The sequence below is a fragment of the Protopterus annectens genome, chromosome 11.part0 (assembly GCF_019279795.1).
Source record: "Protopterus annectens isolate FY-2018-M chromosome 11.part0, PAN1.0, whole genome shotgun sequence".
NCBI lineage: Eukaryota > Metazoa > Chordata > Ceratodontiformes > Protopteridae > Protopterus > Protopterus annectens.
In genome coordinates this window covers 22,335,777-22,349,645 of record NC_056745.1, presented here as the reverse complement: position 1 = coordinate 22,349,645, position 13,869 = coordinate 22,335,777, and the positions used below count along the sequence as shown (strand labels likewise).

The following is a 13,869-nucleotide window of genomic DNA, read 5'->3' as shown; positions in this document are numbered from 1 at the left end:
TAAAATTTCAGCCTGTATGTCTAAGGAACACCTTTTAGCAATATTTCATCTAGACAAACCATTTCTAAACGGGATTCTTCATTTAAGATTACCTGGAAGAAGGTTCAGCCCTCCCTGATACCTGGTTTCCACTAGAAAAACTCTTGTCCTTCCTTTGAACCATATTCCACTGTCTCTTAGAAGTTCATGAGTTGGAAAAGTCATGTGTTGGCTACAGTGACATCCATCAGGATTTCAGAACTTCATTCATTCTGTTGTGCAGAGTCCGTCTTAGTCTTCCATAAGGACAAGTTCAGTTTGCATATAATTGTTCATGTTTATGTGTGAAGTAGTTACACAAGTGATGCTGAACCAAGCCTTCCACTTGCCATTGTTTTCCTAGTTCAAAAAATAAAGTGGAAATAATTTTGTAGCCCTAGGATTTCACTGACTATTGAGGTACTACCTGGATAGAGCCAAGGATATGAGAAATAATGAACAATTATTTGGTTCCTGTGCACACAGCTAAGAAGGGACACAAGTTTCATAACAGAACATTTCTAAATAACTAACATTCTGTATTCCATTTTGCTGTTAAGCTGACAGAAAGCCCATCTGCAGGCATGTGATGGCCCAGTCCACAAGAGGCATGACCGCTACCATGGCACACTATAGAGGGGGTGAACAGACAAACAACTTTAGAAGCAGCTACTTTGTCATCTGAGCATACTTTTTGTGATCTTTATAAACTGAGCATATGTTGTAGTGCAAAGGTGGGAACAGGTCCTGTCAGTGCTCATATTATATGGTGGGAACAGGTATTGACGGTGCTGGTATTATGAGGTGGGAGCAGGTTCTGGTGGTCCTCATATTATATGGTCTGCTGCTGCACCAACCTCGCCTCCTCCAACCACCTGCTCTCAAGCAGTTTGAGGAATCGTCCCAAAAGGTCTGGTCTGGAATGTATAAAGAACATAACACAATTGTGCAAGAGCTTAACATAATAGATGTTCCAATAGGATCACTGATCCTATACACTTTGTAATGTTCTTCATATACATCACTGTTGCAGTATAATTTCCTTTCCTTCATCCTCTCTTTCTTCTTCTTTGTGAGGAATTATTGAACTGGCGGTGGTACCAAGTTCCCTTCCATCCATCTCCTCACCTCTATATATGGCATGAAGAAATTTACATTCCCAGCTGGCTGGATGTGGCAGGCACTGTGAATCTTGGGGGGGGGGGGTGTTTTTCTAGACTTGGCTGTGGGCATAGGCAACATTCCTGTCTCAAGAAAGAAATAAAAATGGCTAAGCAGACGCCACCCTGATATTAAAATGCTCTGGTGGCCACCCAGACAGGAGAGGGATGCTAATATATGGAATTTGGGTTAAATGTCAGGCCTTAGGTCAGGACAGCAGTATTTATCATACTTGAATATCTACTGTTATAATAAGTTCTTACACATTTGCACTTTATACTTGCCCACTTGTTTGTGGATAGTGTGGGCTGAACTTTGTGTTTGAACTGATGTTCATGCACAGATCTGAGTAGTGATGCTGTGTAATCCATAGCTCCTAAAATATAGACTTTAATGCATTAATCACACTTGTAATTGTCTCTCAGTTTGCATTGGGGAACTTGGAATAATAATTATTCATGCAGATTAGATGTTTGGCTTCTTTGAAGGGGAGCGAGCCAATAGCCAGTTGACTTCCTAGATGACTTAGTGCTGGGAATGCTAACAGCTCTTCCTTTGAATTACTGTTATGGTATGAATTGCAGATGGCACAACTCTAAACTGCCTGTTGTGTCTGTGTTGACTGTTCTTATCAGTGCATTATTATCTCTTGATCTTTGTATTTTAGTATTCTGTGGTACAGAATTTGTCTTCTCACTTGACTGAAAACTGTTATTTTGTCAGCTTTAAACATCAAGCCCTGCACATAACTTATTTCATCTACATTTCTGGAATGATTTTACTTTTTTTCATTGATAACTGAGTCGAGTCGAGGCATCCATGGAATCTGTAATTCTTCTTTGAGTAGTTATTCATGTACGTCTTGTAAATATACTTTGCTCTGCTTTTGTGTAGTTCCTTGCCTAGCCTGCATTTTATTTCAGGTCATACTTCAGTAGCATTCTGTGCAATTTCAGAAGTGTCATGTGCAGCCTTTCTGAGTGTGCTTTAAAAGCATTGGTGGTCCTTTTCCACCTATACTTTACTATGTAGGCATATTTGTTGAATTTACTAAATTTATACATTATTGCTAACGGTGCTTTTGTTCATCTGTAAATGATTTTGAACTGCAACTAGCCTTTCCTCTTGTGGGATCACAGCTGCTGTACGATTCTGATTGGCATTTATTTGTAAGACTGTCTTTTTCTCATTGTCGTGCTTTAATGTTCATTCTACAATTGCTAGTTTCTTAACGATTTCAAAGCTATTTTCTCGTTCATATCTCCGTTCCCAGGATACAGCTTAGTCTGACAGCTTTCATAAAGAAATTGTACCCAATATGTTTTAGGTATAAACTATGCATTAGTGTATAGTTCCTTGAAACCTGTTTGATGTCCACTTGGCACTTAATATTTGCAAAATTAAGAATAAGGGTGATGTGCAGAGCTGTAGTAACTACAGCGGGATTAAACTAATCAGTCACAGCATGAAGTTATTGGAAAGAGTAGTGGAAGCTAGGTTAAGAAGGGAGGTGATGATTAGTGATCAGCAGTATGGTTTCATGCCAGGAAAGAGCACTACAGATGTGATGTTTGCTTTGAGAGTGTTGATGGAGAAGTACAGAGAAGGTCAGAAGGAGTTGCATTGTGTCTTTGTGGATTTAGAGAAAGCATATGACAGGGTGCCTAGAGAGGAGTTGTGGTATTGTATGAGGAAGTCGGGAGTGTCCGAGAAGTATCTAAGAGTGGTACAGGATATGTACGAGGGTAGTGTGACAGCGGTGAGGTCTGCAGTGGGAGTGACGGATGCATTTAAGGTGGAGGTGGGATTACATCAAGGATCAGCTCTGAGCCCTTTCTTATTTGCAATGGTGATGGACAGGTTGACAGACGAGATCAGACAGGAGTCCCCGTGGACTGGGATGTTTGCAGATGACATTGTGATCTGTAGTGAGAGTAGGGAACAGGTGGAGGAGACCCTGGAGAGGTGGAGATATGCTCTAGAGAGAAGAGGAATGAAGGTCAGCAGGACTAAGACAGAATATATGTGTGTGAATGAGAGGGAGGATAGGGGAATGGTGAGGATGCAGGGAGAAGAGGTGGCGAAGGTGGATGAGTTTAAGTACTTGCGATCAACAGTTCAGAGTAATGGTGAGTGTGGAAGAGAGGTGAAGAAGAGAGTACAGGCAGGATGGAGTGGGTGGAGAAGAGTGTCAGGAGTGATTTGTGACAGACGAGTACCAGTAAGAGTGAAAGGGAAGGTCTACAAGAGGGTAGTGAGACCAGCTATGTTATATGGGTTAGAGACAGTTGCATTGACAAAAAGGCAGGAGTCAGAGCTTGACGTGACAGAGTTGAAGATGTTAAGATTTGCACTGGGTGTGATGAGGATGGACAGGATTAGGAATAAGAATATTAGAGGGTCAGCCCAGGTTGGAAGGTTTGGAGACAAAGCCAGAGAGACAAGATTACGTTTGTTTGGACATGTGCTGAGAAGGGATGCAGAGTATATTGGGAAAAAGATGCTAAGGATGAAGCTGCCAGGTAACAGGAAAAGAGGGAGGCCTAAGATAAGGTTTATGGATGTGGTGAGAGAGGGCATGCAGGTGGTTGGTGTGACAGAGCAAGATGCAGAGGACAGGAAGAAATAGAAACAGTTGATCTGCTCTGGTGACCCCTAACGGGAGCAACCGAAAGAAGAAGAAGACTATAATTTTTCTGAATCAAGCTTCAGTCCCTCTGCTGTTAGAATGTGACCCATGTATTTCTGAATTTTCACACCTATTTTACATTTGAGAATCGTTATCTCATGCATATTAGGTACTGTATCATTTCTAGAAACATTTGTAATAGATGCATATCTTCTGACCTTGGCATTTGTATCACTGCTGTGACTTTTCTGTATTAGGCTTTAGTTCATTGCATGTTAGAGGACGACTCCTGTAAGTTAGACTTGTCTTTCTTATTTTACGTTTGCACTGGTGCCTTATCCCACACTAATAGATCAGCAGTCATGTTAACAGTACCTTAACATGGCTGTGTAGTGCAGACGTGTGGTACTCTTACTTTGACCCAAGTGACTGGAGGTTGATTAGTAGCCTTTCCACAGGAGTGAAGGGAGTATGGTCTGATCACCTCTTCTATGGGTGGATGGCATTTGTGTGCACTCAGGGGCACTCTAGGCAGTCAGCTGTACCTAGTGGAAACTGGAGAGAAAAACCCTCATGCCCCAAGAGAAGGAGCAGTACTTCTTGAATGGCTCTCCCTTTCTGGAAGTAAGGTGAACATCCTCTAAGGGTCATAGGTTCATGGGTGTGTACTAGGCTAATGGCCCCGGAGCCTTTATAAGCCTAGCCCATAGAAGTGCCCTAGCATCGTGCCATCCATCATTAGTTCCCAGTGCCTGTATCAAGTAGAGCCACTGGAGTGATCCCCAATGTGAACTTTCTATTACCCATCCACTCATCAAGATGTCCCTTGAAGAGGGACAGTGAGGTCCTCTGCTTGACATGTATGGGAAGTCTGTTCCAAAGCATGGGCAGTCCCTGGGTGAGGAACTTGCCCCTCCAGCATGTTCTGTTGATTGTGGTAATGAGGTTGAGGTCTCTGGAGCATGTGGTGCGAAGGGATTGGGATCTCTTTAGATGTAGCATTTCTAACAGAGCTGGTTCAGACATGGTTTTGTAAGTCAAGCAGAGATCGCCTCTTAGTAGACGATATGAGACAGAGAATAGCTGGAGTCTTTTGAGTCTGTCCATGTAGGACAGTTGTTTAAGGCCTAGGATCCTCTTTGTGAGGTACTTCTATGGCCTCTCCAGCTGTTGCATGTGTCTAGTGAGGTACAAGCCATATGGGGCATTGTACTCTATGACTGGCCTAATGAGGGAAGAGTAGAGAGAGAGATGATGACCTCTTTCTTCCTGGATGCAAAACCCTTAGTAATGAGATGTGCCACATAGAAAGGCTTTCTGACCACAGTGGCACTGTGGTGGTTGAACAAGAGGTTGCTGTCAACCTACATCCTCAGATCTCTTATAACGCCTTCAGTATTCAGTGGCTCCCATCGATGTGATAATTAGTGGGAAGTGAGTTTTTACCAAAGGGGATGATGATGCATTTTTTGGCATTAAGCTTGGGCATGGTTTCAGTACCAGTCATTGGTCTCAGTGAGGCCTTTCTGTAGGATGTCTACATCACTTGAGGAGTTAATAATGGCTCCCAGCTTGCAGTCGTCTGTGAACTTGGTCAGCCAGAGTCCCTCTGTGTTGGCCTGGACTTCTTTTCTTTTCCTCAATTGTACCTGTAACTAATGTATGTAAAGCAAGCATTTTGTATCTAAGCTATGTAATGTGGAGCTTATCTCCCTGGGCCTCCACTGAAAATGGGCTCCCCAAGCCCAGTGGGCCTCCCTGGTCATCACACTGGAAATAAATAAATAAATAAATCTTGCATATATTTATTTCCTCTGTTTATTCTTATTAATTGTGTGTTGTTCATAGGTTCATACTAGGCTATCTGCCCTAGGGCATTTATAAGCCTAGCCAGAGTGTGTTTGGCTTTCGCCACCCATTTTAAATTAATTTTGCTATGTCCTTTTTCGAGGTTAGTATACTGTGCCTCTGTCTAACAGTGACACAGAAGTGATACCCAGGGTAAACCTACGATCTCCCATCCACTCATCAAGATTCCTCTTGAAGAGAGTCAGTGAGGGACTCTGCCTAACCTGGACTGGGATTTTATTCCAGAGTGAAGGGAGCCTCTGGGTTATGAATCTGCCCCTCCAGCATGTCCTATTTATTTCAGTGCTGAGGTTCAAGTCTCTCGAGCACGTAGCTCGATGGGATTTGGATTTTCTGAGGTGCAGCATGTCCATTAATTCCAGGTTGGACATGGCTTTATACGTCAGGCACAGAGATCGCCTCTGAGCAGGCGGTATGCCACTGAGTAGAGCTGGAGTTTCTTTAACCGGGCAGCATATGGCATCTGTTTGAGCCCTATTACTCTACTTACTTTGGACGCATCCATAACTTTTGTTAAGATCAGCTAATTTTTCTGTTAATACCCTGGAATTTTTGTCATCATTTCTTTTACCACAAGCTGTTCCATTTTTTATTAATAAAACATTCAGCTCACCAAATTTACAGCCTTTGTCTTTTTTTCAGCTCAGCAGTATAAATATCTGAAGCCTCTGTAGTGTGTTGTGTCCTTTTAAAAACCAAATGGTGAATAAAGGGTACATTCTTTCTTGCCTTATAATAATGCCTGAATTTCTTTTGGTTGTGCTGCTGTTTTGTCTTTTATTCTGCTCAAGCAAAATATGAGTTAAATGCCTTCCTCTGAAACATAAAGGAACTTAGCACATTCCTTCTTAAGCTTTTTAGGTACTCAACTAGCATTGAGGAATAAATCCGATTCCTGTATCAAAATCTTCCATTTCATCCGATTCCTGTATCAAAATCTTCCATTTCTTTTCAGTTTTACCCAGCAAGAGAATTTCTGATGCTGCAAACCACTTGAATTTAGAGAGCCACTTAAAACTGATGTTACAAATAGCACAGATCCGCATGGTGGATTCTTCTAATGATTTAGCTGTGTGTGTGTATGCTGCAAAGGAAAAAAAACTGTTGCATTTTAAGTAACTTAGAATTTTATTTAACATTACATACATTTTTGTACAGGATTTCAAGCAGTATTTCATAATTTAAGTAGTATTAAAGTGCTCCCACTAGTAACTACTTGGCAAAACAATACACACACACACACACCCTGGATTCCTGTTGAAAATTGAAACTTAGTTAAAAGTACAATTTTCTTTTTTTTTTTTTTTTTTGCATTCACTATTAAGACATGAGGACAACTGACACTTATAACACTTAATACTAGTTAAGTAAATGTTTTATGATGGTCCAACTGCAGAGATGTAAAGTCTTTATCATTTGAAAAAGATGATCATCTGTATTATGCAGTTATTTACACAAACAGACAAATCAGTTTGTTTTCTTCTTTCTTGTGTCTTACATCTGGCCCAATGTAAGATTTATTCTACTTTAATCATGCAGTTTTGACATATTCTAGTTGAAAATGTCTTGTTTAAAGAGTAAGAAAACAGATTTTCAAAGGGAAGTGAATTGCTCTGTTCTCAGAATGAGTACCGTTGCCAACAAGTCACAGTTTTTACACTGCATATATACAGACAAAGAGGGAGAGAAAAACGGACTAATAAGTCCGGGTAAAATTTCCCTGAGCACTGTTGACAGATTTGGTATCTCTGCCCAAATGTAGGCACCAAACTGATCATTCCTTCTCTTAGTCCTTGTAGCACAATTAATCCTTCGCCTTTTGCAGGTAGCATATGTTGACTAGGCTTTTAGAAAATGTTTTACCCATATCCCGCTCCTGTTAGAAGCTACCATGTCATTCTCCAGGCAAAACACATGTAGCACAATGTGGGTCTGCTTCGGATGCAAAACTTCACAGAATTACACATTTTATTTCCCAAGTAAAAGAAGGAACTTTTTTTTCTCCAGATGAAAGACACTATAACCCTCCAGATGTAACAATATAACATGCTGAAATGTTTAATTTGTACTTGTATCCAGGTACAGTATTCAGCAATAGAATGCAGCCTTACAAGTGTTTATTGCAATGGAATGCAGCCTTACAAGTGTTTATTGCAATTTATACCATGACCCCCCCAAAACGTGCACGCTGATTGGCCAGCGTGCCCGTTGTAAATCGAGTTATACTAATGGAAAAAGGTCCGGTCGCCCGGACTTTTTTCCATTAGTATAACTCGATTTTAAACACTGTCTCGCTATGTTAAATGGGTTTAACATAGCGAGACAGCTTTAAAATAAGCAACGGAGATCTCCGTTGCTTATTTTAAAGCTGTCTCGCTATGTTAAACCCATTTAACATAGTGAGTAGCAAAAAGCAACGGAGAAAGCAAGATCTCCGTTGCTTTAGTAGCTCGAGTTAAATGAGTTTAATATAGCGAGACAGTTTTAAAATAAGCAACGGAGATGTCTGTTGCTTATTTTAAACTGTCTCGCTATGTTAAACTCATTTTAACATAGCTAAAAAAAAGCAACGGAGATCTTGCTTTCTCCGCTGCTTTTGCCAACTCTGTACATCAGAACTGCCGCGGATGCCAGACATCTGCGGAAGGGCAGTAAACAGGCATTATATGCCATTATTTAAGAAAAGTAATAGTTTCTTTTCTTAAATAATGTCATATATAATAGCAATAACCACTTCTGGGTGTGGGTAATGCTAAATTTACCCACGGTTGGCTTTGTTTGGTCCTCGGGCTTACTGGGACCAAACCACGCCAACCGTGGGTAAATTTAGCATTACCCACACCCAGGCATGGGTTATTGCTATAGGAATGCAGCCTTACAAGTGTTTATTGCAATGGAATGCAGCCTTACAAGTGTTTATTGACCAGAAAGGAAGAGAATGAGGCAGTCCGCAAACCTGATTGAAGACTGCTTTTCCTTGGGTGCTACGTGTTGCTTCAGTTGTGCAAAACTGGAGAAGCTGATTGAGGTGAACTGAGGTTAAATGTGAGGGAAGGTGTTATATATGATGACCACCAAACTCGAGCATTACTAGCCCAATATTAAGTACAGTACTTCATGAAAGTGATCCTACAAGTACCCTCAGTGTTATATGGTTGAAAAGTACAACTGCATAATTCTAAAGGGTTTATAAGTATTTGTGTGTATGTAGGCGGTCATTTTAATTTAATTTCTTTCCCAGTTCACTAGGCGAAGTGCACCACTTTCAAACTATGCCAGCATGTCCAGTATTAGGAGTGCCACCAATATGGGACTTTACTTAAGTTGATAAGGCAACTATGTATCCAGTGAAGTGCTCATGTGATCCTGTTAAATGTAGACCGGGCTTCATTAACGAGGTTGAAGGTGTTCAGTTACACAGTTGGTGGCTGAAGGAGCTACATGAGGTCAGGGGCCTGCAGACTGATGACCTTTGCTTTGAACAGTTGTTTGTTTTGCATGACTTTAAAAGTAAAAATGCTGCATTTTCAATATCCACCCACAGTTTTGTTAACTTTTAAGTTTGGTCTTCCTGCTGGCTCTTATGTTGGACAGGAAAATCAAAATTTTAGGTTGGCTGCTTGCCATATTTGTAGTTCTCTACTTGGGCATTTCTGTACAGAGTAACAGATTTTTTCCCTTCGTGTTACAAATAAATGCTTTACTAGGGCTGCACGTCAGCATTTAAACTTTGTACAGTAGGTGGAGTTAAGAAGATGTAAGTCTGCTGTTACTGCATGCATCAGTGTTACTGCCCCCGAAACTCCTTCTCTGTTGCCCTTGCATCATTGGTACTGCCCCAAAACTCCTCCGCTGCTGCTCTTGCACCAGTGTTACCGCCCCCGATTCTCCTCCTCTGTTGCCCTTGCATCAGTGATAGTGCCCCAAAACTCCTCCTCTGCTGCTCTTGCACCAGTGTTACCACCCCTGAGTCTCCTCCTCTGTTGCCCTTGTATCAGTGGTACTGCCCCAAAACTCCTCCTCTGTTGCCCTTGCATCAGTGTTACCACCCCGAATCTCCTCCTTGTTGCCCTTGAAGTCATGTTCGGTGCAACGTGTATAATGTGTACATGAAGTAATACGAGGACATCATGAAATAGTTTCGTAAGTACTAGTAATAAAACACAGATGCTTAAATAGCAGCAAAACTCTGATAACTGTTTTCTAGAAACACAGATGGGAAGTTCATTAGAAAGTTTAAGGCATGCGCTAGATAGAGATGCAGAAATTTGTGCAAAACGTAAAGACATGTAGGAGAGAAGGGTTGGGAAGATGATTGCTTATACGTTGCTGCAGTACTGTACATTGGCAAAGTGTATATTTTAAATACAGAAGTATTCTAAAATAGTAAACTACTTAAATGTGTAAAGAAGACCATTTAGAATTTTGCATTGTGCACAGCTGATATAATACCTGTCATCTTTTAATAACATACTATTAACTGTCATACCTGTCATCTTTTAATAACATACTATTAACTGTCATACATGTCATCTTTTAATAACATACTATTAACTGTCATACCTGTCATCTTTTAATAACATACTATTAACTGTCATACCCGTCATCTTTTAATAACATACTATTAACTGTCATACCTGTCATCTTTTAATAACATACTATTAACTGTCATACCTGTCATCTTTTAATAACATACTATTAACTGTCATACCTGTCATCTTTTAATAACATACTATTAACTGTCATACCTGTCATCTTTTAATAACATACTATTAACTGTCATACCTGTCATCTTTTAATAACATACTATTAACTGTCATACCTGTCATCTTTTAATAACATACTATTAACTGTCATACCTGTCATCTTTTAATAACATACTATTAACTGTCATACCTGTCATCTTTTAATAACATACTATTAACTGTCATACCTGTCATCTTTTAATAACATACTATTAACTGTCATACCTGTCATCTTTTAATAACATACTATTAACTGTCATACCCGTCATCTTTTAATAACATACTATTAACTGTCATACCTGTCATCTTTTAATAACATACTATTAACTGTCATACATGTCATCTTTTAATAACATACTATTAACTGTCATACCTGTCATCTTTTAATAACATACTATTAACTGTCATACCTGTCATCTTTTAATAACATACTATTAACTGTCATACCTGTCATCTTTTAATAACATACTATTAACTGTCATACCTGTCATCTTTTAATAACATACTATTAACTGTCATACCTGTCATCTTTTAATAACATACTATTAACTGTCATACATGTCATCTTTTAATAACATACTATTAACTGTCATACCTGTCATCTTTTAATAACATACTATTAACTGTCATACCTGTCATCTTTTAATAACATACTATTAACTGTCATACCTGTCATCTTTTAATAACATACTATTAACTGTCATACCTGTCATCTTTTAATAACATACTATTAACTGTCATACCTGTCATCTTTTAATAACATACTATTAACTGTCATACCTGTCATCTTTTAATAACATACTATTAACTGTCATACCTGTCATCTTTTAATAACATACTATTAACTGTCATACCTGTCATCTTTTAATAACATACTATTAACTGTCATACCTGTCATCTTTTAATAACATACTATTAACTGTCATACCTGTCATCTTTTAATAACATACTATTAACTGTCATACCTGTCATCTTTTAATAACATACTATTAACTGTCATACCTGTCATCTTTTAATAACATACTATTAACTGTCATACATATCATCTTTTAATAACATACTATTAACTGTCATACCCGTCATCTTTTAATAACATACTATTAACTGTCATACCTGTCATCTTTTAATAACATACTATTAACTGTCATACATGTCATCTTTTAATAACATACTATTAACTGTCATACCTGTCATCTTTTAATAACATACTATTAACTGTCATACCTGTCATCTTTTAATAACATACTATTAACTGTCATACCTGTCATCTTTTAATAACATACTATTAACTGTCATACACATCATCTTTTAATAACATACTATTAACTGTCATACATGTCATCTTTTAATAACATACTATTAACTGTCATACCTGTCATCTTTTAATAACATACTATTAACTGTCATACATGTCATCTTTTAATAACATCCTATTTATTAACTGTCTCTTTAAGTCTGCAGAGATACAAGTCCATGTCAAACACCACGGAGGGAGCATCCTGGTTGTGACCATGGTAAGAGCCTCTCATGTCATGTTACAAGGCAAAAATTAATTCCAACTGGAAGTACTCACAAGAAACACATGGAAAATGATAGGAATTTTAGCCAGGAAAGTGAACTAGTAATTCATACTGGGGAGGAGCAGTGTAAACTGGCTACACATGATAACAGTTCTGTGTGGCAGCGTCATATCACATATGATGAAGCAACATATGCTGCCAGTAAACCATATAAGTGTCCAACATATACAAGTCTCAGAAAACAAGACAACCTCACATCCTTTGAGGAAACCCAGAGTGTGGAAAAAACACATAAATGTGGTGCATGTGGCAAACGTTTCCTATGGAAGAGCTTACTTAAATACCACGAGAGAGCACACACTGATGACAGGCCATATAAATGTACAAAGTGTGACTGGAGTTTTAAACAGAAAAAAACACTTGTGAGTCATGAGACTACTCACACTGAGGAGAAACGATACAGATGTGCAGTATGTGGCAAGAGCTATACACAGAAGTACAATCTCCAACGCCATGAAAAACGTCACAGTGGAGAGAAGCCATGTAAATGTGCAACATGTGACAGGAGTTTTTTATGGAAGAAAAGTTTCATGGGTCAAGGAAAATCTCACACTGGGGCAAAAAATGACTGTACAGAATCCTCAAAACTTGGAAACATTCCTACCAGGGCACTAGACCACGATATGATTGGCATCCCTATGAAAGATGTAAGCAGCTGTCCACAAAAAGAACTGTTATGCCACACAAGAGGTGTAGAGAAAATAAAGTGGACTGTTGAGGAAAAGAAAGAGATTATGTATTGTTTTTATTATGCAACAAACCGAGAATTTCCACACAGAGGATATATTACAAGAACAAGAAAGAAGTTGGAGGAAAGAAAAATAATTGCACCAGAAAAACTGTTAAAAACTACAGATAAAAATGTAATGGCTTTAATAGAAAGGATCAGAGCAAAACAATACCTAGATAAAGAAACATTAGGTGGCCTGGAAAAAGATGCAATCCAGGAAGTGGTGCAAGAAAAAGAACAAAAACCAGAGTCTATTGAAGTTCATAAAAAAGAAGCATGGACTTGGGAAAGGAAAAGAGATCTGATATGGTGCCACATTTACGCAGAAAAGAAAGCTGTGCTAACTAACATGACTATTGCAGCCCCAACAATATTTGAAGATGTATATAGGCAAAGAAATCCAGACATGGTAAATTTTACAGTTGAAAGAATAAGAACACAAAAGTGGAATGTATTGACCAAGAGCAAGTTTAGTGATGTGGAAAAGCATCAGATAGAGTCTGAAGTTGCAGGTCAGCTGAGGCGTGAAGGTTTTAGTGCGGACAGTCTAATGCAGACAGTATCACCGTATGAGGAGTCGGTAAATCCTCAGAAAATGGGACAACAGACCTAGCAAGAAAATTGAAGAAAACATAAATCCAAGTAAAGTTTTCTGAACCTTCATTGTCAATGTTTGTTGAAAGTCCAGTTTGAATTGCATAGAAAAGGAAATAGCAGAAAGCCAAGAGCTAGCAGGATGCTGTCAGCGCTATGAAGTGAATGATCTAAGAGAAGACTTGTTTGGTTACAGGATGCTGTCAGCGCTATGAAGTGAATGATCTAAGAGATTACGTGTTTGATTTAGTAGAAATGCACAGACGTGTTGAGATAATGAGAAAGAGACCCAGAAGTGTTTGCAGACTGATAACCCAGACTGACACGGTAATCGTAGGTTCATAGGTACGTACTAGGCTATCAGCCCTGGGGCCTATACAAGCCCAGCCAAAAAGGTACCCTGGCTTTCGCCACCCAAGAAAATAATTTTCCTGTGCCACTGTCGAGCAGAGCCACAGAAGTGATCCCTGGGGTGAATTTCCTATTTCCCATCCAATCATCAAGATTTTTCTTGAAGAGTGCTAATGAGGAGCTTTGTTTGAT

General features: G+C 39.2%; 1 protein-coding gene across 1 annotated transcript in view; it reads left to right on the top strand.

Annotated features, from left to right (window-relative positions):
• Window positions 1-13,345, top strand: part of LOC122814888 (zinc finger protein 25-like) — an 84,602-nt gene extending 71,257 nt beyond the window's left edge. Inside the window, exon 4 of the mRNA XM_044087158.1 lies at window positions 11,877-13,345. Within this exon, the coding sequence (XP_043943093.1) occupies window positions 11,877-13,345 (1,469 nt within the window). The remainder of the gene's footprint in view (window positions 1-11,876) is intronic.
• Window positions 13,346-13,869: the final 524 nt, after the last annotated feature.